At 33.3% G+C, this 27,091-nt stretch overlaps 1 protein-coding gene across 6 annotated transcripts in view; it reads left to right on the plus strand.

The window, feature by feature from the left end:
- Positions 1–27,091, plus strand: part of SPAG16 (sperm associated antigen 16) — a 913,718-nt gene that overhangs the window by 649,573 nt on the left and 237,054 nt on the right. For all 6 annotated transcript variants that reach the window (XM_026492020.4, XM_057304555.1, XM_044381193.3 and 3 more), the window contains one exon: positions 15,426–15,552. In XM_026492020.4, coding sequence (XP_026347805.1) covers positions 15,426–15,552 — 127 coding nt within the window. The remainder of the gene's footprint in view (positions 1–15,425; positions 15,553–27,091) is intronic.

Consider the following 27,091-nt stretch of genomic DNA (forward strand, 5'->3'; position numbering starts at 1 on the left):
CTCAAATATGTAAAGAAATCTTTAAAAAATAATAATAAACCAAAAAAGTGTTCACTATGATAGTGACTACATGAGGATATTATCATTTTGACTAGTTAAAATTTTTGAAAATTAAAAATTCAGTTTCTGAGTTTCAGTAGTTATATTTCAAGTAATCAGTATCCACATATATTGAGTAATATATGTCTAGAAGGAAGATAAGCACATATACAGAAATTGCAATTTGTTGTGTAAGTTTTACAACATGGTTCTTTGGGAGCAACAGAAGGAAAACTTTACATTCCTTGGAAATTTGTAGAAGTTGAGCTTGAACCAAGTTTTTATATTTTTAATATTTACCAGAGAAAGAAATAGTCAATGGAAATGATAAGAAGAAAAGCATGAAGGCATATGTATTATAGAGTAGAAAGCAGAGTCATACATAGGGAATTTGGGGGAAATGCTAAGCAATAAGGAGGCAGGTCAAAGAGGGGCTGAAATTTGCATTTAAGAAAAATAGCTACTCTGCCACTAGTTTCTCAACTATGGCATTATTGATATTATGGACCAGGTAATTTCATGTTGGAGGTGGGGGTGGGGCTGTCCTGTGCATTGTAAGTTGTTTATCAGCATGCCTGGCCTCCACCAACTGAATGCCAATGGTAGGTTCCCCAGTAGTGACAAAGATGTTTCTAGACATTACCAAATGTCCTCTGGAAGGTAAAATACCTGAGAACCACTGTCATGAAAATGGCCTGCAAAGATGTCAGGTTGAAGGCAGGGAGTTTACTACAAGTGTTCATGTGTGAGATGAGGAGGACCCGATAAAAGGGATTTGAGTAAAGTAGAGGCCTCCTTCAACTAAACAGGATTGGAGAGGAGAGATGGAGAATAGGATAACAAGCTCTAGTGAGGTTGTCCCACTCTGGTGACTGCATGGAATGTGGAGCCTTTTACTGAAATGGAAAATACAGCTGAAGGATCAAGTTGATGATTTTGGCTTTGAGCATGCTGACTTGTGGTAACTGTGGAACATCCAAATGGAGGTGTTCTGTGGGTAGTTGGAAATAACATCTGGAATTCAAAAGAGAAGTGTCAATTGCACATGTAAATTTGGGAGTTTAAAACATCTAGATAATAGTAGAAATCATGGGAATGTTTCTTCCTGCCCCAGCAATTTAGACTCAATGGCAACTCTCATCACTTCACCTGATCTCCAAATGTAGCCCTATTCACTCCATTCAACGCTTAGTACCAATTTTCTTTTTTTTTCTTTTTTTTTTTTCTCCTGATTTCATGTAGAATCAAGGACTTTGAGGACTTTGAGGTCCAGCTACCTGCCCTATTTACATTCAGGACTTCTGCTTGGGGGCCCTTGGTCACTGTTCCCTTTTCCTGGATCATTCTTCTTCTGTAGAACAAATCCTTCTGCTCTTAACTCAAAGGCCATATTCCTAGTGAGACCCTCCCTGATTGATCAGGCTATTTACATTTTAACACCCTTTTTGCCAAACGTTCCTTGTTTAGATTTTTAAAAAATATTTATTCATTTATTTGAGAGAGAGAGAGAGAGGAGAGAGAGTGGGAAGACGGGTACAGGGAGAGAGAGAGAAAGACAAGCAGACTCCCCACTGAGCATGGAGCCTGACACAGGGGTCGATCTCACAACCCTGAAATCATGACAAGCTGAAATCAAAAGTTAGGCGCTCAACTGACTGAGCCACCCAGGTTCCCCTACATTTATTTTTATTCCCCATAAATCTTATTAACATTTAGTATACCACATATTTTACTGATTTATTTAATTTATTATATGATTCTCCCCAGAAGTATGTAAGTTCTATGAAACCAGAACTTCCATTTTGTTCACTCCTGTATATCCACCACTTAAATCGGTGCCTAATAGGTAGTAGGCTCAATCAATATTTCTTTGATGAATGAAGTGATAGTTTTCCTACTGGTCCAGACAAGTTTGCATGGAATCAGTAAAACTCTTGCAGACTTAAGGCATGCATGGAAAAGCCACGGGCACACACTAGAAAGTCACAGGAAAGTGATGTTCATTTGCTTTTCAGGGAGTCAGGGATACAGCTTAGTACTCGACAGTACCTGCTTAACTCACTGAGACTACTAGCCTTCAAATGTTCTTTTAACATATCAATATTTATGTTCAAAATACATAACAACTTTTTACATCACATACAAAATTCATATTTCTCAGTGTGAACACCAGAACCCTTCAGAATTTTTACACATTGTTAACCTCATCATAAATTCATCATATTCCCCACAGTGAAATATGTTCATTTCTGCTTTTGTGCTCTGACATTGTGCCATTTTCAGTAATAATGATTCCCTCCCACCTTCTCTTCACTAGTATCTCTTCATAATCTTAATCTATTTAAAATGCTATCGTTTCTTGGGGTGCCAGGGTAGCACAGTTGGTTAAGCAGCAGATTCTTGGTTTCTGCTCAGGTTGTGATCTCAGGATCAGAGAGGGAGCCCCACCTTGGGCTTCATGCTCAGTGCAGATCTGCTTAAGACTGTCTCTCCCTGGGGCACCTGCGTGACTCAGTCGGTTAAGCGTCTGCTTTCAGCGTGGGTCATGATCCCAGAGTCCTGGGATCAAGCCCCGAAGCAGGATCTCTGCTGCATGCGGGGGCCTTCTTCTCCCTCTCCCTTGCTCCTCCCCCCGTTTGTGCTCTCTTGCTCTCTCTGTTGGATAAATAAATAAAATCTTAAAAAAAAAAAAAAAAAAAAAAGACGGTCTTTCCCTGTCCCTCTGCCCCTCCCCTCTGCATTCTCCTCTCTCTCTCAAATAAATAATCTTTAAAAATTAATAAAATAAAATGCTATCATTTCTAGAGAGCTGCATTCACTTAATCCATCTATCCTAGGGCTACATTCCTGTAAGAAAACTCTGATACAGGGGCCCTGGGTGGCTCAGTCATTAGGCCTCTGCCTTCGGCTCAGGTCATGATCCCAGGGTTGTGGGATGGAGCCCCGCATTGGGCTCCCTGCTCGAGGGGAAGCCTGGTTCTCCCTCTCCCACTCCCCCTGCTTGTGTTCCCTCTCTCACTGTCTCTCTCTGTGTCAAATACATAAATAAAATCTTTAAAAAAAATTCTGATGCCACAGGCTTGGGTTAGGTGTTCAATTTGTACTCTAAACAACCCTTCGCCTACTTCTATCATTTAACTTTGTGTTATAATTGCTTGTTATTTCTCTCTCGCCAACAAATAACTATAAGCTCTTTTGGAGCTTATATCCATGGTATCTCTTGCTCCTGGCTGGAAGCCAGAGACCTAGTACAGCTTGATAATTACGTGTTTCTTTATATACATTAATTGTCGTCATCTATTTCTAATTATTCTTCTGCCTTACACATTTAAACACCTACTTGTCCAATTTGTTCTTTGCTACTACTTATTTGTTGATATTCTGTTAAAGTACTATTAGCTCTTTCAGGCTGTTCCGCCTCAGTTACAGAATATGCTCTCTCAGCACTGCAGTGGGACTTTATGGGATTCCAGTCCCTGACGCATCTAAGTCAAAGCATGCAAAATATGTTTCTTGTTAAGAGTTTAAGAGCTTGTACACGTCAGTCAGATTGGTCAGATTTGAATCCAGACTCTATGTTTTACTAATAAAATGACTTTGAGCAAGTTGTATAACATTGTAAATCTTGGTTTTCTCATCTGCATAAAAGGATAGTATCACCTAACCATACAGAGGAATGATCAAATAAAATAAATATGTATCACTTTGAAGAAGTTATGATTCTATAGTGTAGCATTGTGTACTCTAGATGCTACATAATTATTTTTGAGATGATCAGCTCCCAATCCCTGGGGCTTGATTGGTTATTCAAGTTACTAATGCCTAACAGATTGACAACGACATCAGGAAGAAGGATATAGTGACAAAACAATCTTATCTTCATCTTTCCAATGTTTTACATTCCCTCCTTGAGCATTCCCAAATTTTACCTTCACTTTCCATTCTAATTCCACACCTTTTTTTTTTTTTTTTTTTTTTTTTTTTGCCTTATTTGTGCTATTAGGCTACTGAGGAAATGGTCTAATGAGCTAATGCTTAATGCTGCACAGGCCTGTCCTAAGAGACACACTAATGTATTAGTACTAAAAATGTTTGAAATACTAATTTTCCTCCTAATGAGCCTAAACATTTTATTATAGTTATACCTTAATACCAAGTTGCAGGTCATTACCTTCACGTATTGAAAGCAGCTGATGTTTCTAGGGCTTAATGTTTCTGCCATTTGCTTGATGACCCCTCCTTCTTGCCCATTTCGCATAGTAGAATTTTAGGAAATGAAAATTAGATCACTTGACAGATACTGTGTATGATGTTTTGATTTCATTATTTATTCATTTTAAAATATTTTTCTAATTGTAACAATTAATATATGCTAATTCCATGAAATTTGAATTTTGAAAATTTGAAAAGGAACAAATAAAATAAAAATGATTCATCCTAAAGATAATCAGTTCTGATTTAGTTCCTACCAATCTTATTTTCAACGTATGCTTTGTATGTGTGCATCAGACAGTGTAAACAATTTTGTTTTCTGCTTCTTTCATTGAACTACATATGTATGTTTTCCCTTGTATTAGTCACCTTTGGAAATGCCATTATAATAGTTAAAATAATAGTTTAGTTATATAATTATAGGTTACAGTTTTATGGATATACATATATACACACGTGTGTCTATCAATCTATTTATCAAAGAAATGACTTCTTATATTTTTCCTGCCCCATCTTATAAATGATATTGTGAGGAACATCTTTGTGACAAAATAACTCATTGATCTGAGTTATTGACTTATTTAGTTGTATCCTGATGGGAGGATATATTCAATATATTTAAACATTTGTTTTCATATTTTGCTATATAGTTTCAAGAAATAGAATGTAATATATCCATTAAAATCTCAGACTCTAAAGTCAACCATACCTATACTTGGATCCTCACTCCGAATTATTTTACCTACATAATTTTAGGAAATTTACTTGACTTCTTTAAAACTTATTTTTCTCATCTGTAAAATAGGATTGTTTCACATAATGAAATGCTATTAAAAATAATATTAAGTATATTTCATGGCAGTAAGAACTGCTAATTTTCACTATCAACTTGTACACCCACCAGGAATGCAAGTCTGTTTGTTTTTCTGACCCCTTATCAATATCATCATTTAAAAAATCTATTCTAATTTGATAGGAGAAAAAAAAAAAAAGGCAGATTCAAGTGAAAAACCCAAACTCAGGGCACCTGGGTGGCTCAGCTGGTTAGGCATATGAATCTTGATTTGGGCTCAGGTCATGATCTCAGGATCATGAGATCGAGCCCTGTGTTGAGCTCTATGCTCAGTGCAGAGACTGCTTGAGATTCTCTCCCTCTTCCTTTTCCCCTCCTCTCTTTCTGTCTCTCAAATAAATAAATGAAATCTTAAAAAAAAAAAAAAGAAAAAGAAAAGGAAAAAAAATCCAAACTCAAACTAACTTCAGCAAAACTAGGATGTTCATTGGCTCATAAAACTGAACTCCAGACAGGTCAGGTGGCATCTGACAATTAGATTTAGCTAAAACCAACACTCAAATGCCACCAGACTTCCTGAATGCTCTTAATCCTATCAATGTATTCACTGTGCTGGACTTGGACATTAGAACTAAGATATTATATGTGTATATAAATTACCCATTTTTTACACATTTTGATTGGAGAGGAAAGAACTTATTTCTGTCAACATTAGTTTGAAAAACATGGGATAGTATTCTTATTATTCTTACTTGACCCGGACACCTTCGCCTTAGGCATTTACTCTATCCAGGGAGATGGGTTTCCATGGGGAGACCAGTTACAGTGCAGGAATAAGAGGAGGTTCTTCAAAGATCACTAACACATGGTCACTAGAGTGGTCTTGGTTTGGCAAGTCAAGCTAACAATGTACTCCATCCATAACCACTGAGGTTTTAAATTGCTAAATCGAACTATATTACCAGGGTTGGTGAAAAGATTTTCAGGTGTTTTGATAGTTTTTTCCTTTGTCTACTGGTCTGTTGAAGAGCAATTTTTCTACTGGTTTAGTGTTTTTTTTTATCTTAATTTTGTACTGCTTTTTGTCGAATTTATGGCAATTTTTTCAAAATTTATATACTTAGTTGGTTTTTAAATTTATATTGTTCTGGAAACTCCATTTCACTGAAGAATTAGAAATTAATATCGAGTCCTTTGTAGCATTTTGGTGTGGTTTCTTTAATCTTTACCATATTTTAATTGCCCCCTTTTATTTCATAGCTTAATTATGACTTTTTTCTTTGTCACTATTTTTTTTGTCTGTTTTTGACAAATATTTCAATTTGTCTGTCTGTGTATTCTTTGCAAAGGCTAGCTTTTGATTTTGTTGTTCTCTCATTTTGTTTACTATGTTAATAGTTTTGTTTAATTTTGTTTTTTCTATCATATTTTAATTTTGTTTTTCCATCATATTTTAATTATTTCTTTCTACTTTTTAAAATTTCTTCTGTAGTAAAGAACATTCAGATTCAACTATATATTTAATATATTTATTTTAAATATTTAAAAAATTCATGTAAAATCATGAATTTCCATTAATGATGACTTTAGCTTTATTCAACAAATGTCATATAAATTCCTTCATTTGAATTAATTCTAAAGTTATAAATTACATGTGATTTTTTTAGCTTTCAAACTTTCTTTTTCAATTTTAGTGTAATTTTTAGTTTCTAATTGCCTCAATGCAAGAAAATGTGACCTTTATTACATCTCTTCTTTGACATTTCTTGAGACTTATTTTGTGGCTTGTCATGTTGCTAATTTTTGTAAATATTTCACATATACTTGATGATATTACATATTATATATATGATAAATATTGTTTTCTGTTTTAGATCTTGTTTGATTTTTAGTTAAATTTTGCTCTTTTTTTTGTATCAATGTCTGGTAGACGTTTATTAAAATCTTCCCTCACTTGGGTAAATTATAATTTATCTTTATAGTTAGACTAACTTTTGTTACATATTTTAGGACTTTACTTTTAGTTACATAAAAATTTATGATTGTCACATCTTATTGATAGAGTTCTCCTTTTATTCTCTAGTAATTAGATCTAGTAATTCTTTTTTTTACTTAAATCTCTTTTTTTTTATATTTATACTCTTGTACCAGCTTCCTATTAATTGGTATTTAATAATTTAATTCCTTTATTTTCACTTTCTGAACATTTTATTTTTGTTATTTGTTTTTAATGTTTCTCTTGTAAGATGCACATAGTTGTAGTTTCTTTTATTTTCCAAACAATTTTCGTTATCTCTTACTTTCAATTTCTATGTAAGTCCCATTTGTGTGTGTGTGTGTGTGTGGTTATTTATTCATTGGTAATTATTGCTATCACAACTTATTGTGTTTTCATTAGATTTTTTCTTTACTTTTTTCACTTATTTCCTGTTTTTTTGTTTTTTCTCAAATTAAGAATAAAGTTAAGGTTGGAATAGGATTTGGTTTGGACAATTTCTTGTTTATATCTACAGTTAACTAACCTTGATTAAGATACTTTGACTTTTCAATATCTGTGCTCACCATTATATCTTCTGATGATACAATTATTAATATTTGTGTTAAAATATAGTTAGTAATAATTCTTTCCACATTTAGATTTAAACTTTTTTAGTCTGAATGTCTGAAAATGCTTTCGTGCAGATTCATATTTAGGTTAAGTTTTATTTTCTCATACAATATGGGCATTATTCCACTGTTTCTAACATCTAGTTTTTGTTATCAATCTAGCTGCCTTCCTCTTATAGATAATCTGTAATTTTTCTTTTGTAGATAATTTTGTTTTCAACCATAATGGCCCACAATTTTCATTAAATTGCATCTAGTGTGATTTTATTTTTATGCATTATGCTCAATACTTGAGTGCAGTTATTCTGAATATATATATCTTTTTTTTCAATTCTGGATAAGTTTCAGCCTAATATTATGCCTTCAAATACTACTCTTTTGTTTGTCTGTATATTCTCTTGTAATACTAGTTAGACACGTAGTACCTTACTCTGTTCTTACCATATCTCTTAGTGATATTCATACCTTCGTCTTTCTTATCTTTACATCTGTAATCTAGGTGAATTTCTCAGTATATTCTTCCAATTTACTATCTTTTCAACTCTGTCTAATCTAGAGTGTATCATATCTATTAAGCCATTTTCCTTTAATTGTTAGTGTTTCAATTCTCTTGGTCTTTCTTAAGTCACTTTAGACTGTTTTTGTTTCATTTTTTTTCTTTAATGACTATTAGCTCTTCATTAAAATCTTTGAGACACTTATATTTACTTAAGAATCTTTTTCAGTTTTTCTATAATTTTAATGCACCCAGATTATTTTATCTTTCAATTATTGACTATATTTATTAGCTTTAAATTTCTTTATATGTTATGGAAAAAAATGTGTAGTTTCTTTTGAGTAAGGTAAGAGGAGTGGTTCTCTCTTTTCCCTTCCTGCATCTATCTTGCTTTCTATTTGTGTTTACTCCTCCATTTCTGTATTGTGGTTATTTCCTTTGTCCCAGGTCTCCCAGGCCAGTAGCCCTAGGATAAGTCTTACATTTGTGAGTCAGGAATCCTGCCTTCTGGTATTGAAAAACACAGGTCCAGTCACTAGAGTTTGTTACTTGGTTCAGATCCAGGCTGTGAGACTGTAAAAACTGCAGATTCCTTAATTATATAACTTCATATAAATTGTAGTTTCAAATAGCATTATCTAGCAACTTTTGTCAGCTTCATATTGTCAGTAAAAATTTCATTACTCATGGTTTTAGCAATAAGGCAGCTTCTAACTTCCATCTGACACAAAACACTTTTAGTCTCTGCTACCCTACAAAAGCTGTATAACTAGGACCCCCTTCTAAACCCAGAGCCCAGAGGCCTATGGTTTCTCATCTCTAGTCTCTACTTTGTGTTTCTGTTTTATTTTTCTGCAGTGAGGATTATTCTTATTATCTATTATTCTTTGAAATCTTATACTTAAAAAAAATTTTTTTTGGTTTAATTCTGTCTTTGAGACATGGTATAGCTTAGTGGTTAGCACAGATTCTAGAGCCAAACAGGTGCAAAATCTTGACTCTTTGTCTTTTAACTGCATAAGCAATGGGAAAATTAAAGTTTCCTGTGGCTCAAATTCATTATCCATAAAAGGGGGATGAAAATAACAGCCTAATCCATAGTGGTATTTTTGTTTTGTTCTGTTTTGCTTTGCTTTTTTAGGATTATTTGATATTTGTATACATGTGTACACAAATACAAATGCTTGGGACACTGAGCGGTGCATAGTATTTGCTCAATTAGTGTTAACTATTATCATTTTTTAGTTTTCTTATCTTGTAGCTCTATTTTTATTTTTTATTTTTTTTTAAAGATTTTATTTATTTACTTGACAGAGAGAGAGAGACAGCCAGCAAGAGAGGGAACACAAGCAGGGGAGTGGGAGAGGAAGAAGCAGGCTCCCAGCGGAGAAGCCTGATGTGGGGCTCGATCCCAGATCACCGGGATCACGCCCTGAGCCGAAGGCAGACGCTTAATGACTGTGCTACCCAGGCGCCCCTGTAGCTCTATTTTTAAAATCATGTTGACCAGAAGTCCTTCAATAAATTGTTTAATTCTTCTGAAATTTATTTAGCCACAAATTATGAGATAGAATTAAATTTTGGCTCATCATGTAGCTGTGAGAATCAACTGTGACATTACTTATGGGTATATTTTAAAATAAACTGTTAGGTACTATGCCTAAGTGTAGGACATCCTGTATTTATTTTAAAGGATTATAAAATAAAAAATAATGTATTTGGCAATTAATTTGAAACAATATATAACTTTGATCTTTAAATAATGTAAATTATTTATAGTTATTGTTCACGTTTAAAATATGAAAGGGGAAGGGAAATACACAACTGCAGCAGGCTCAGGTCTTCCATGTGCAAAAAAGGAAATGCCTTACTCTAGCCCACTCTAGCCATTCTGCTGCACTAGGAGGGGAGAAAAAAGAGAAACACATATGAAGTTAACGGTCTAGAGGCATAGGCTCACTAAAAGTCTAAGACCTAATTATAGAACTGTAGAACACTTCTCCCACCCATATCTATGCTAGTAGGAGTGCCAAATGGTATAACCGCTTTAGAAGATATTTTGACAGTTTCTTATAAAAGTAAATATACTCTTACCATACCATCCAGTGATCATGTTCCTTGGTATTTATCCAAAGGAGAGTAAAAATTATGCCTACACAAAAACCTGCACACAAATGTTTATAGCAGCTGTATTCATAATTGCCAAAACTTGGAAACAGCCAAGATATCCTTCAGTAGGTGAATGGATAAATAAACTATGGTACATCCAGACAATGGAATATTGTCCAACTATAAAAAAAATGATATATCAAACCATAAGAAGATATGGAAGAAACTTAAATGCATATTACCAAGTGAAAGAAGCCAATCTGAAAAGACTATATACTGCATGATTCCCACTATATGACATTCTGGAAAAGGCAAAGCTATGGAGATAGTATAAAGGTCAGTGATTGCCAGAGGTTGAGTGGGCAGAGCTGTGGGAGGGTTGAATGAGCACAGAGAATGTTTAGGGCAATGAAAATACTCTTATGATACCATAATGATGGATTCATACCATTATATATTTGTCCAAAGCAATAGAAGGTACAACACCAAGAGTGAACCATAGTATAACCAATGAACTTTGGGTTATTATGATGTGTCAATGTAGGTTCATCAGTTGTAACAAATTTACCACTCTGGTAGTAGATGTTGTAAATGGGGGAGGCTGTATGTGTGAGTGGGGAGGGAGTAAATGGAAAAACCTCTGCATCCTCCCCTCAATTTCACTATGAACGTAAAACTGCCCCCCCAAAATAAAGTCTTAAAAAAATACAGGGCAGATTTTATAAACGTATCTCTTCACTTAATCATTATATATATGTATTGTATATTTTCAATCAGTGTAACCACAGTTTAGCATAAACTTTTCTGTTTTTCATTGTTTCTATAATCATTATTTTTATGGCTTCATAGTAATTTATCCAGGGTATTTATTCTTTCACACTCCAATTATTTATTGAACATTTACTATGTGCTATTCAAGGTCATGGAAATGTACTCCTAAGCCAAAGTACCCTCATTTAAGTACCCTCACTTACAGAATTTATAACATTTTCATGTGTGTAGTTGATATATAATCATTCGACTTTTTATTATACTGTATAACTCTTTGAGACAAGAACATTGTACATATCCTGTTATTCAGCCTTGAAGAACCTTTGCAAAAAATAAGTAATGACATGGACCTAAACATTTTTTGCTTATTTACATGCTGTTGTTCTGTAAGTTGACTCTCCAAAGGAAATGAGAAAAATAAAGGTATAAAAGTATATATATATAACCTAGTGAATTCAACCAAGAAACTATTTAGCTGATTCATCAGGGTGAAGGTCTAGAGTACAATCAAATTGGACCTGTGTTTTCCATAATAAACTAAGATCCTCTATATTTCTTCCTGACATGCAAATAAAGATCAGACTTTCATATAGAATATTTTATTACTATATGACATTTCTTACCCTACCTGAAAAAGTAGCCTCTTAACCCCACACTGATGTTAATGCCCAAGCTTCTAAAATTTGCTTTTGAAAATTATACAAAGCCCTAAAATATCTTTATATTAAGGAATACTATTGGTTTATGAAAATAGTTTTTAATTATACATTTAAATTAGAAATGATCTCATTAGCATCCCAGTTGTCTCCTTTTCTTTCTTTGTTTTACAATATACAAATATTCTGGGAACCTCTGTGCAGAGAGAGAGCAGTTCAGTCTGCTTGTCTTCTGGCTGCTGTTGGTGTCAAGTTTGCATAAACAGTACCCCTAGCCATCTTCTGGACCCACGAGGTGCAAGGTTTATTTCTTCCATGTTAGGTTATTACAGGTTTCACTTGTTTCCATTTTATTTATTTATAAGTAGTGCTGCTTTAATTTTTATCCTATCTTTTTCTAATTTTATAATACATCTCAGAAGTATGAAAAGTTTCAAAAGTATGAACACTCGAAGTCCTCAGTACGTATGCTAAATGTTCTCCAATATGTTTCCAGCAGTCTAGATGAAGCTAGTTTGATTTTATGTCACTGTACTCTAACTTATAATTAACTTCATGTCTATATGGCTTTTCTCACAATAAGATCTTTAAAGTGGAGATAGAAAGGCTTTAAGAGGGGCAGTGAGGAGTCGTGACTGTTCACTTTCACCTCAACTACACGCTTTGTCCACTTGGCTAAATTCTACTTGCTTTATATAACTATTTGAACCTGTGATCACAAAAACATTTTCTTCCGAGTTTCAGCTCATTTAACATTTCTGTATTTGGGGGAAAACCTTTTAAATTACAAGCAGTCAACATTAATTGCTCTCTGTTCCTCTTATATTCATTCATTCAATGATTTATTCAAGATCAAGTGTCAAACATGTTGCAGATACTCTGCCAGGTCCTAGGGATTCAGTGTCACAAAAACAGCCATATATTTGAATCTGAATGTTTTTGAGAGCTTTCTGTGCAACCACCTTTCCTACCTTCTCTTCCTCAGTATCAGTACCTGTACGAATGACAATCAGAATTCTATTTTAGGGAGGTTCCCAAAACTCTTCAGTCTTTACTTTCTTTAAGATTGTCGTACAATTCCACCTCTCCGTAAAAAATATTTTCTATGAAAATAATCTCTGTTTAGGTTAAGGGCCTAACTATAGCAGGCCTTTCTTTCTTATTGGACATAAGTTGTACATAAAATGTCTGCTTTTCCCCCTAGCTTGTCAGGTAATGCCTTTTCCACATTTCTCCATCTTCAGATCCCTCAATGCTCACACAATGCAGTTTGGCTTAGCAGTATTTTAGTATGTTCTTCTATGTCATGGAAGAAGATTGGCAGATGGGCCTCCAGTTCTCCTGAGACGGGAGGGGGAGGGATATAAGGTTTTGAGGGTAATTCCAAGTTGTTGGCTCTGGATTCTCCACATCTTTTCTCTTTCTTTTATCTAAGTGATTCAGAACCATGAGGGTTAGAACTAATGTTTATCTTAAGAATGCTGTGGAAGAACTTGGACTAAAATAAAACTTATAGGTAAGCCGCAATGAGGCATTCATCATCTGTTGACTTAACAAATAGTTTTTGAGTCCTACTGTGCTCCTGACATTGCGATAGGCATTGCATCTGCCTCACTGGCTAATGGAAGCATAGCTAAGCTGTTCTTTCACTACCAAGAATCTCAGTTATCAAATCTGAACACAAACTTATTCCTACCACTTAATAAGTCATTATATTTGTTTTACTGTAATGTATACTTTGTCCTGACTTCTAAGTGCCCTAAGAAATATAGAAATTTGCCCAAATGATGTTACTCAAAATTGTTTTAAAAGTATGTACTATTTATTGATAAATCATTTAGTACAGTACTTGGTTCATTAAAAGCCTTTAATAAGTATTGACTCATTATTTTAATATTATCAAACTCTTATGTCTCGATCATTTGGCAACAGTGGAATTTAAATGTAAAAAATATTAAAACTATGTGTAAACACTCATTTTCACCCCCCAAAATGATGGAACTATTTTTTAGTGTGTTTCCTCACATTTTAATGTGTAGTGATATAAACCACACTTTAGGATTTCTATAACCTCCCTTTAGCAAGTGAGAAGGGCCTCCAAATTAAGTTACCATTATAATTTATCTATTCTGTTCTCAAAGTTGAAAAAAAGATTGCATTCTATCATCTCTGAAAGATATTTGAAAACCCTTATATCTGGAAAGGGTACTTTCTAATTTCTAACATTAATATTTCCTGCTAATACTGAGAACTGGTCTTTTCTGAAAATTAAACTCACTGATTTCTCACAATTCTTGCAATACATGTTTACATATTTGAAAACACTCCAAGTTCCCCATGTTCCTTTTAAGTCATAAAAAAGATTAAACATCCCACATATTAGACTGGGGACAAGGTTGTATTGCTTTACCAGTGACAACTGTTATAGAATTTTAAAACTGATGACATTTGTTGTATTACTGACTTGTTTAGGGAAAAACAAAGAGTCCACTTGGACTGTAATATGAAATGCACATTTTTTCCCAGAAAGGATAGAAATCAAGAAATAAATGAGAAAAAAAATCATGTGAGCTAGTTCAAAAGGGTGAGGATAATTGTACAATAATCAAGTTATTATCTTGAACGTTTTAGAATATTTAGGAAAAAAGCGAGAGGATGATTTTTGACTTGACATTAAAAATAATTAAGCTGGAGCTGAAAGGGAAACTATATATCTAATTGGAAACAGTATAAAGTATAATCACTTATCATAAACATTATGTTTGAACCTGATATGGCCAGTATTCATTTTCAGTTGGTAAGTGGACAACAAAATTAAATGATACTATGATAAAAATGAGTTAAGATTATGAGCTGCTAGATAGCAGAGACCCCTCTTACTCATCACCATGTCCCACTTTCTGACATGAAGTGGATGCTCGATAAACATCTCCTGAGAAACCAGCAGAAAGGGTATAGACAGACCTTGAGCTTCAAACTGAAGTACCTGAGATGGTACTTCTATCCTGGAAAACAGCTGCCCTGTTCCTATTACACTTGAATCCATCCATGATTCCTTTTATTTTCCATCCCCTTTATCCAGTTATCTTCTTCCTTATCTCATTGCACATTACCAAAATAGCCCCAAATGTTTCTAATAATCTTGTCTCACAGATCGCAATATGTACTCTTCCTTGCCATCAGTTTCACTTGGCCCCTACTCCTCCCACCATGATAAAAACTCTTCTTTCCTTGTGTCTATTTGTTTTCCTACCTCTGTTTTATTTTTACTGTATATGAAATATATAGATCATCAATGTTAACAAACTGCAAGCATATAGAGTAAGGTGCACTTTTAGTGCAATGTTTTCATGTATATAGTTTTATGTGTTGATCACATAGATCATAAACATGATATATATATATGTGTGTATATATTAGAGATAGAGGAATTACATGGGTATGTACATTTTAATTTTATTATGTATTCTTGTATAATTAAAATAATCAAAATGATTTCCTGAAAAATCATTTTCCAAAATATAGTATAGGGATTTATATAAATGTAAATTATCATCTTATAACAATTTTATGTTCCAGACAAAAATGCAATGAACACTTTTTAGTTTAGAAGAGTGCATTCTTGTGGATTTAATAAAATTTTAACGCAAAGCTTCCTTGTTGACTAAGTTACTATATATATTTTTATATATGTAATATATATGTGTATATATAACTTCTCTCTTTTTTTAATACTTTAAAGGGTCACATGATAGCATCCTGTGATGCTTGTGGAGTAACAAAACTATGGGACTTTCGGAAGCTCTTACCAATTGTGTCCATTGATATAGGTCCAAGTCCTGGCAATGAGGTGAACTTTGATTCATCAGGTAGGATGTTTTTTGTTTAACATTTGTGACCAAGCTAACAACTTTAACATTTGTTCTGAAACTCTTTTCTGTTTCCACTTTATTTTTATTGTGTTTCCTCCTATGTAAATTTTTGTTCTAATATTATATTATATTTTACATTATATATCTTATTATGTCACATTATGAAAGCATTATATTTATCATATATATAAAGGAAGAGAGAATAGAGGAGATAAGTGTGTGCTGATATAGATAACACAAATTCCTAGCAGTGTCATGCAAAATTTGGAGACTATATCCTTCAGAATCACCATCCAAGGTAAGTAAATTGGGTTTTTTGGAGACAAAATGGCTAAGAGGAGAAAAGAACAAAAGTTTGGCATAACTTAAAGTACATTTCTAATGGAGTATTTTAGTCTTATAATTAATAAATTATTGTATAACTCAATTTTATAATTAATTTGAGATGTACATTCATCTTGTTGCATTCATATGCAACAGTAATTATTATAACTGATAATTTTAATATTATTTCATATGTTTAGCATTTTTTCTGCAGTACTATAAACATTGTGAAACAGATAAAATATTTTACACTTGATGCTGATGAACAGGGTAGCAACATACAGTGTTTCCAGTTATCTATTTAAAAGATTAAAATTACAGTTACATCTGTAACTTTAATGAGAGGTTATGGTAAATAATGTATATCTATTATTACATAGTATAATTTTCCTTTGCTAGCATCATATATGTTTTAAACCTTATTAAATTTTGTGAGTTTTTTAAATCTTTGACATTTATTTGTAGTAGATCAAAGTTACAGAGATGGTAATTTTAGATGAAAAAATAAAGATAAAATACATACAAGGGAAATAATAATGTTTTATCTAAAAATTGTACATACTAATTCAATAGTCCAGTAACTATGTATATACTAGAAGCGATTCTAGAGATATAAGAAAATTGTGTGTTTCATAGGACTGGTTTCATGTCATCACATATCTAAAATTTGGAATTCAGTTAAGTTTGTCTTTTTAACAAACTTTAAGTTGTGTTGCCATTACAGATTGGTATATGAACCATACTAATAACACTGGCTTCTTTAAAAATGTTTTTAGTAGTGTTCTTGACATTAAACCATTTGTGGTCTGCCAGAATTAAAAAAAAAGAAAACATTGTATAGAATAAAACATCCCAACCATGAGAATTTCATTTTATAATGTGAAGGCCAATTAAGATTTCAATTTAGGGGCGCCTGGATGGCTCAGTCAGTTAAGTGTCTGCCTTCAGCTCAGGTAATGATCCTGGGGTCCTGGGATCAAGACCAACAGCGCTGCTTCTCCAGCTCCCTCTGCTGGTCCCCCTGCTTGTGTTCCCTCTCTCGCCGGCTGTCTATCTCTGTCAAATAAATAAATAAATAATCTTAAAAAAAAAAAAAAAAGAAGTTGAAGAGTACTTTGAAATGCTGTACAACTAATAAGAGATATGTATTTTACTGTCATAACAATGTTGCTACTTGCTTTCTACTATCCTTGTCATCAGCCCAAATCTCTTTTCTATGCATAGTCAGGCAAACCTAATTTAAAATTACTTTCATACAAGTCAATATCATCTTAAAGTCCTTGGTACAACAAACCTAATATTTCTCTCTGTGACTGCTATACTCTTGATTATACATTAATATTAAGAAAAGCATAAGAATCAAGGACAGCACAATGAGAAACATAAAAGACAAAAAGTGTAAACTAGGAACCCTCTTAATGAAAACACTTTATCGGTTTGAGGGTATATAATTACAACCTGACCTTCCCATCCCTTTGACCGTTTCTTCAAGGAACATACTATGATTAATTTTAATTCTGTGTGTCTGAGAAATTAATGTCATAAGCCTTTTTCTCATTGAATAATGGGAAATTTGTGCTTCTGTGGAGGAGAAGCATTCAATGACTCTTTATTTAAAAAGGTTGAAATATACCAAAAGTTGAAGGAACTAGAGAAAATAAACAAAGCTCTCAGTCTGAGGGTCTGAACAGAGAGGTGAAAATCATAAAGTAAAATACCAGAAATTATGTTGGTATAAAGAGAGTAGAGAGAGTAGTGAAGTCAAGAGCAAAACAAAATAAAAAATAAGGACAGGGACACATAGTGTCTAATATGCATTTATTCAAGAAAATATTAAACAAAAAGTATAACAAGCATATCATAAAAATATTTGGACTGTGAGGATAAAATCAAATCTAACTCAATAAGTTCATAACACACATTAATTTGACATACTTTTATCTATTCCCAGCAGCTAGTAAATAAAAGCATATATGGTTCAATTATTTTCCACAAAAAACAGGAGTATATTGACACTGTTGACAACAATTAACATTTTATTGAGGCTCACATTAGTTAGGTCATGCCAAATCATGTTTTTAATTTGAAATTTTGTAACAATTAAATCATGCAATTATATACAGTTAAGACTCAACTAGTGTGAGAGAGGCTCTGGTCTGCTATCTCAGCTATGTCCATGGACCTAAAGAAAAGATACTGAAAACATACATGTGATGTCATCATAATATCATACAATAAATGTAGAAGTGTTGATAGCATTCTGTCGGTGATAGTTAATATAAGGAATGTGAGTAGTTGTTAGATATTCTAAATAATCATCATAGAAACAAAGATTTCTAATCCTATTTCTTCTCTCTGGATGAGTTTAATTGAAAGGCATCGTGTGATTATGAGGTGTGCTGTTTGAAAAGAACTGTTTCCATACATAATGACGTATCTTTATAAATAAGGAATTTCTTGTCATTGCAAATCCAACACAGTATAGAAATAAATCGGAGTAGAGATCATTGAAAGGCTGAAACTGCTGTCCATAACATTTGATTTCAAATTTTCATGTATATCAAAATTGCTCATTATTTATTAACTTCAAAAGTAAATATTTTCATTTTGAATTTATAAAAGGAAATATGTACTGTGAAATAGTACCTTATCTGTTTTAAAATTGAGATTCTTCATAGTGTATCATTTTAAAAACATATCTTAGATTAAAATATTTGAAAACGAGTCATGTAGGAAAAGAATGTAGACTATAATTCAGACCATTATTTCTTCACCACCTTTTAGGCGTTAAGCAAATTATTTAATTTCCTAGAACATAATGTCCTCATAGAAACAATGGAGGAAATAATTGTCTTAGGTGCTCTAATGTGTTTCAAAGGGATAATGTATATCCTATAATGAGGAAATCCTAGTCCACTCAGCTACCATGTTTTATCTTAGCTGGGAGGGGTTTAGAAGTCATCCCATTCATTTTAGGGGTGAGAAAAATGTGTGAACATATTAGTGTGCAAGTAAGACGCCTAAGGCTATGTGCTACTATAAGCAGTTTCTAGTGAAAGTGTCAACACCAGTGAATAAATGTTAAAAGAAACAAGGATAAAAAACTCCTTTTCATATAATGTTAAAAATAATTTAAATGGTTAAGAAGTGAAGTTATATAAAATATCATATATACATATAATTAAAATCAAAAGATTTAAAGATGTATGAATCATCATTTAGAATTTAGCTTTTCTGCTGCTGTAAGAAATCAGCTCACACATTTGAAAGAGGATTTGTATGTGGCCCAGTATTATTTACATAATGTTTTATTTGCAAATACATTGCTTGTGACATATACAGATTATCTGTGTTTATAGATACATACATATATTAGTATTTGTAAAGGAGTAAGTGTTCCTTTCTCATTAAACTGAGAGCATCCTGGTAATATAATGCTACATATTTTTGTGAATACTCGCTATCTAAATAATATTTCTCACTTGGCATATTCAAATGCCATATGTTTTACCATTCAAAAATTTATTACTATTTCAGAAAATGTTAAATGGGATTGCGTAGTGAAAGTAATAAAAATGAACTGTAAGAGTTTATACATAAACTTGTCCACATCTCTCATTTCATCATGTTTTTATGTAGTTTAGCAATATTTTTCCCTCCTTTGTAAAAGATAATTCTAGTACATTTGCAAAAAAGTCACATCCCTAGAAAATGTAGGAGCCGAAGTTTAAGCCAGCTGGGTACTTTCCAATGGGAAGCTTATCAGTATCAGATCATCAAAATGGGCAAGGTTTCTCACCACTTGGAGGCAATCCTAAATACTCTCCATAAGCAGAACCACAATATAAATGCTAAAATAAGAGGGGGAAAAATGACCCTACTGGAAAATATGAAAAGCATCAGATCCCTCTGAAAGTTTTCAAACATAATAAAAAACCCCTCAAAAATCTTTGCTTTGCATTGGATTTATCCATTTCTTTTAGTAAAAGCTACAGTTCATTGTTCTGTATTTAAAAGACAGATTGTGGTTAATTTCTTCTGAGGGTAGCAGTGTAGCCTAATGGAGAAAGCACTCACTGGGAGAAGTTAGGAGCCGTGGTTTTGAATTTTGTCTCCACTCCTTACTAGCTGAACTGTGTTGGTGAAATTTCTAAATATTTCTGAGCCTCAGTTTCCTTGTATGTGAAATATTAAAAACCTTTTGGGGCTTCCACTTCAAGCCAAGATGGAGTAACAAGGGCCAGATTTAACTTATCACCTGAAACAACTAAGAAAACAAACAAAATATATGAAACAATGGTTTTCAGACATGGAATATTGAGCAATGAAAGAGATAATACCTGAGAGAGGGAAAGTAAACAAGATGAACCCCGTGTCTGCCCCCAAAATACTCACGGACCAACAGAAACCAAAGTGAAATCTGGCAGTCTTTCAGAGTTGAGGAGACAGAGTGGGCAGTTGAGGGAAGCCAAGCCAGCTCGACTCTGCAGCACAGAGAGAGGGTTCTGGAGATTTTCAGAAGATCATCTCCAGTCTTTAGCTAAATAAGGATCAATACCTGACAGACTAAGGCCTAGGGAAAATCTGACTACTTAAGAGGAAAAATCCAGAGATCACCCAAACCTAGAAATAATTTGTATATCCACCAACCAAATTGGAAAAACCTTGCAATTTAGAACAGTAGGTAGAGCAGAGATTGGCAAACTACTGCCCATGGGCCAGCTTGACTTGTATTCATATGTAGTTTTAATGGAACACAGCCACACCCATTCATTTACATATCGTCTAAGGCTGCTTTCATACTACAAGAGCAGAGTTGAGTATTTGCAACAGAGACCATATGGCCTAAGAAGCCTAAAATATTTAATATATAGACCTTTATAGAAAAAACTGCTACACTAGAGTGCTTAGAAGAGTATGATCTCAGTAGTGAGGCAACATCAGCCCATACCTCTGGATCTAGTCCCTTCACCAGTGTTTTTGAACCATTTGAGTTGACTCATGTAAAGACCTATTTAAGCATTTCTAAACTCAATGAAATTGTTACAGTTGTCCCTTTTTACAGATGAGAAAACTGGGACATAGAGAAGTTAAGAACAAGCCAAGTGACACCTAGCTGGTCAAATGTGGCATCAGAATTCAAATCTAGCAAGTCTAATTCCAGAAACTAAAATTTAAACTTTATATTATTCTGCCTCTCATTTTACTAATAATATTTGGTTTCATACTGATATATGACATCGTTAGAGAAATGATTCATTTGCTATGAATATTGAAATCATTCCAGTAATGACCACTTGGCAGTGTTTGATTCAAAGCTGACTAAGGCACAGAATCCTGTCACTAGTTGTCAATTTGTGGTCTCTGAAAGAAAAACAACAATAACAACAACAAAAGGAATCTCTCCAGAATAACCTAGTAGTAATAACCTAGTAATAATCTGCCAGGTTTCTGATGTGTCTGCTGCACAAGGGTGTATTTTAGGTGTCTCTGTCTTCCTAGTGGGGACTAGAACTCCAAGCCCATACTTCAATATAAATTCTTTTCAGAGAATCAGGCAGGGCTGGATTATGGGAGCACCTGCAGGACCTCTTTTTCTGCCTTTTATTTAAATTCTGGCCTGATCAGAGACTGAAATAAATATGGAAGTAAACAAGCTAACTTATTTTATCTCGAAGGCACACGGCAGAGTTAACCTAAGTTGTTCCTCCTAAGAGCAAGCCCATTCTACCACATCAGTTTTCCAAGAAAGAAAGCACAAGGAGAGAGGATAAATTATGAGAGAAGAGGTGACCAGATGACCCTACTCAATTATTTATAATCCCATTATTTTTTCCCCTGCTTGCGTGGCTCTATTGTGTATACAAAGCCATTTTGTGCATAAGTAGAAAATGGGCCTCTCTGATACTGGAGAAAGGAACTGGAAGAACGAAAGGAAATCAGATTATGTATCTCCCTTGGAGACCCAAGTGTATGATTAATGCCTGGAATGAAGTATAGTATGCTCTAGAAACTGGGCAAGGTGCTTTCTCTTTTAATCATCACAACACTATGAGTTTGGTTCCATTTCTCCTGTTTTAAAGGCTTTGAGAGCTTCATATATATATATATTAATAAATATACATGTTTATACAGTCCTGTGAAAACCTGAATTGCATTTCATTCAATCTTTAGCTCTAGGAAATTGTAAATAAAAAATTTAGAGATCCATAGAGACTGGTTATACTTCATCTGTAGGAAAAAAACCTTACTTTTTAATTTTTTTTCATGCTCTTTCCTGTATTAGAAGCAACTTTATTTACCCTATAGCAAGTAATAACATGCTAATAAGTGAGAACACTTTGAAAACTTTAATTAAAGGCATATTGGCAAAGATATATTAATTCATGGATAACATTTGTAATTGTACAAATTTACATGGCCATGAACTTGTTCTGATTGGTCTACCATCGATTCTGATTGATTTGTGGCAATGCCATAGCAGTTGCTAAGTATTTAGATTATCATCCCAAAACACACCATAAATTCTGAGAACTAAAATGCATTTGAATTACATAAATTATGACAAAATAATGTAAATAAAACTTAGTGACTTTTTCAAAATACAGTAGAATTTATACATGTTATAAAGTCTTGTTCTTTCAGATTATGTTTGAAAGGTTGTATACTTAATCTAATGACAACATCATTGCACAAATTATGAAGCCTCCCTTATGGAATTGTATCCACGGTTTTAAAAATAATGGGATAGCCTGGTGATGGGTATTAAGAAGGGCACGTATTGCATGGTGCACTGGGTGTTATACACAAGTAATGAATCATGGAACTTTACATCAAAAACTAGGGATGTACTGTATGGTGACCAACATAATATAATAAAAAAAATTATTATTTAAAAAAAAGAGATGGAGTGAGAGGAAAAAAATAATGTTTTCATATCACTAATACTTACGAGTATCTGAATATGAATTAATTTTTAGAAACATCTAGAAATTATTGTCATTAAGGAGTCAGAAAAGAGCATTTGTGTGAAGCACAAGATGAGGCTCTAAAAAAATCATCTATGATTTGCAACCCGAATTTGAGTGGGACACTTTATCTCTGTTGACCTCAACTTCATCATCTCTAAAATGAGAAGTTTGGATAGGTGACTTAATCAACTAGGTTTATAGCCAAAGTTTCACATTGTATTTCCCTGTATTCACTAGCACATGGTGTCTGAGATAAAAATAATATTCTAAAATAAAACTCAAATGCATTTTTACTACTTAAAACTTGAAAATAAAATATCCAGATATAAGTGAAATATTCCACTCTCTCTTGATCCAAAAGGGAAATATATTTTGTTATAAAAGTCAAGATTATTTAAAAATTGAGCCTCAAATTTAAATGATAGCTGTATTTCTCCACAATACAAAATGTTTATTCTTGCACACCTAGTAATACATTCAGTCTCTGTAGCAATAGGAGTTTTGGCAAAAAATGCCTAAGTCCCAACATTTTAATAAATTAATGACATGATCAAACTCTTCTTATAGGACTATGTAAGTATTAATAAGAATCTGGCCCATTCTGGTTAAATCAGAACAGAACATAACTTACTAATCTTACCAATTACAGCATTACACAGGTGCAATCAGCAATTCCAATTGCCTGGATGATACAAAGAAGTCACGTTTTGTGTTGTTAATTTCTTAATTTTGTGCAGTATTTTTAAAACAAGAATAGTTATAATTATTGCTTAGCTCTCTGGTATAGTTGTACTACATAGAAGTATAAATATAACATTATAGGCATGTCAAAAAGGCACTTGGAAATGTTTTTCTATGTAAATAAAATATCTCCATAGAAGTTGTTACAAAGCTTATATACATAATTATATACAATTACATACAAACAATTTAAAGCTGGCACATGTCCAAATAATGACAAATTCTAAATCAGTATCATCATATTTAATGATTTGTTTTGTAGTATTAATGAAAGTTACAAGCATTTTTCAAGTGGATTTACAGTAGTTATATACATATTGCATTTACAGTAGTTATATACATATTACAATTAATGTGCTAATGCCTAATTATTTTTCAACACATTTAAGAAATCGAAAAGATTTGTATCTGTGTAACAAGTATGAAAAATTAGTTGCATGAAAAGCTATGTCTTAATATCATCTAGGCAGCAATATATCCCAATGCCTATAATTAGCTATGCCTGTATGTTTTCAGATATAATAAAAATTACATGTACATGTTACATAGATCATTTTGAAATATGACTAATGACATTTTTACATATATATTAATCAAGAAAAATGTATTTGTATGAAGAAATAAAGCATAATCAGACCTTTGAATTTTTCTAAGGGTCACACAGTTATAGTATTAAGAGGAATTTGTTATTTTAATCTAATAGCATATAATAGTTATTAGATTTAAAATTGAACAGTTAAAATTTGCAATCTACTCATACTTCATGGCCCAAAGTCAAGTAGCCGAAGAATTTGTCTTCTTTTTAATAGACTATGTATACAAAATCGAATAGATAATCATCTTTAATTTGCCAAGCTGATACTTTTAAATAAGATAATCCTTTAAGAGAAGTTGCAATTCAACAGATGTGCAAATCAACCCAGAACAAATAGCATGCTACTTTTAGAGATGGAGCTGCACAGTTGGTACTTGTGATAAGTCACAGTTATATTTATCTAAAATTGAATTTTGAACAATATTCGAATATGGTTTACTCAAATCTGATTTAGCTTGGAAGCATCTTTCCTCACTTGTAATATAAGAAGAGTATAAATTAAAATTGTTTAAATTCATTCTCATGCAACACCCTTTACTATGTACTCTTCCACCAAAAGAAAAAAAAATTGAAAAGAAGATACAGTGTAGTACTGGTATTAAGAAAATCAGTACTCTGTTAATGTTTTGAAATAATGAGTTTGATAAACACCTTAGAATAATAGATATGTATTTCAAGCCCTGCCTTCTATTATCCAAGTATTTCATCATTCTCTCTCTCGTACTTTTGTTGGTCTAATGGTAGAGATTATCTTAGTGCAGTTGACAAATATTTAGCATAAGCCTACTACCTGCCAAGCACTGTTCTAAATTCTGGGATTTGTGATAGATAGGTAAGATTCTATTTACAAAGTCAATTGAAGCAATAGACATGAATCTGCAGGTCATAACTGGGAGTGTTGAAAAGTTTAAGTCAAACTCTTCTGCGTACAATATGCTACATGTGCCATCGGGGTGTTATTTGTAAAGAATAGTATCCTGCAGCTGTGTATGGAACTGGAGAAAAAAGGCAGGCCCTCCTATAATGTTAATGATCTAATTACCCACCTATGTTCTCATGGACTTGGTTTAATTTGAAGTTTTGATTACTGCTCTTCCTTTCACTGTGCCTCCCCTAATATTTGATTTGTTCCTTCATCCATGCTGCATTAGAATCCATTCACCCTTATCAGAATTTGGTTGTGACAGTGGATACTTTCGCTGCTTCTGCCTTTCTTCCTCTTTCGTCTATATCTTTCATTTTTTCCCCTCTTCTTATTTATTTCCCTTCTCTTCATTCATTTGATCCTTTCTCTTCTTCATCTTCATCTTCCTCAATTACCAAGATTAGGGCTAATCAGACTTTTCAGTAGAAAATAATTATCATCAGATTCCATTATTTTTCTCCTTTCATGTCCGCTCCCTGCTGTCACTCTCCCCTACCTTCCATGGAAGTTTTTAAATGTCTTTGATATGTTTCCTTAGATTTATAGGTATCTTTGAAGAACATGTAGAATTATTTTGTGTATGTACATATCTATGATTGCTAAAAACTATATTTTGTTATGCATTCCTTTCAATTTCCTGCTTTTTTATTCTATACTGTGTTCTTAAGTTTTATTCATACTAATATATGTCTATCAGGTTTATTAGTTCTGTCTACTGGATAGTATTCAATTTTCTTCTTCTTCTCCTTCTTCTCCTTCTTCTTCTTCTTCTTCTTCTTCTTCTTCTTCTTCTTCTTCTTCTTCTTCTTCTTTGTCGTCGTCCATTGTACTAGTGACAGGCACCTAAATGCCTATAAACCCCTGTTACTTCAACGTATGCTGTACTAAATATCCTCATACATATCCTGGTGGTGGGCTTCTGTGAGAGTTTCTCTAGAGAGGACTGGCTATGCCACAGAGTGTACCTTAATTTCATAAGCACTGCCACACTGCTCTTCAGAATCACTGCACTAGTCTACAGTCCTTCAATCTCATTATCAACATTTAGTAGTACTGTGGACTGAATTGTGCCCCCCCCACCCCCAGTGCCAAATTCATATGTTGAAGCCCTAACCCCAAATGTAACTGTATTTGGAGGGAGGGCTTTTAAGAGGTTAGCTAAGGTTAAATGAGGTCATAAGAGTGGTGCCATGATCCAGTAGGATTGGTGGTCTTATAAGAAGAGGCATGCATATGCACAAGGAAGGGCTATGTGAGCACTCAGGAAGAAAGCATCTATAAGCCAGGAAACAAGCCTTCACTGGAACCTGACCGTGCTACTACCTTAATCTTGGGCTTCCAGCCTCCTGAACTGTGAGAAAATCAATCTCTGTTGTTAAACCAGTCTATGGTATTTTGTGATTGTGGCCCAAACAGACTAAGGTAGGAAGTTATTTGATTTTCTAATTCTGCCAGTATAGCGGGTGCTGTATACATTGCATTTTCCTAATTACTTGTGACGTTGAACATCTTTTTACACGCTTTTTAGCCTTTCAGGCTTCCTCATCTGTGGACTAATTGCCTTTGGCCATTTTTTTCAATTGCATTTCTCTGGGGACCTGTGATTTTGTAATAATTATCTGTATATTAATCTATTGTTGGTTTTAACTGTAGATTTCTCCCAAAGAGTTGTCTGTTTGCTGATTCATCTGTGGTATCTTTTATTGAATTGAAATCTTTAGATTTCATGGAATCAAAACAATTTTCTTTTTATCTTAGTATGTTTTCTAATTTTGGGAGATTATTAAGAATATTTTCTCCACTGCTAGGTCACAAAAGTATTCTCTTGCATCTTCCTCTTTCTGTCCTTATACTTACATTTCAAGTCTTTGATTCAGTGTGCAAGGAGGTGTTATCAGCCAGTGTCTCCTGCAATAATAACAAACAAATAATAAATAAAGCCAGGATCTTCCAGAGGATTTGGTTTTTGCTCATTTACAG

The sequence above is a fragment of the Ursus arctos genome, unplaced genomic scaffold (assembly GCF_023065955.2).
Source record: "Ursus arctos isolate Adak ecotype North America unplaced genomic scaffold, UrsArc2.0 scaffold_1, whole genome shotgun sequence".
Lineage (NCBI taxonomy): Eukaryota > Metazoa > Chordata > Mammalia > Carnivora > Ursidae > Ursus > Ursus arctos.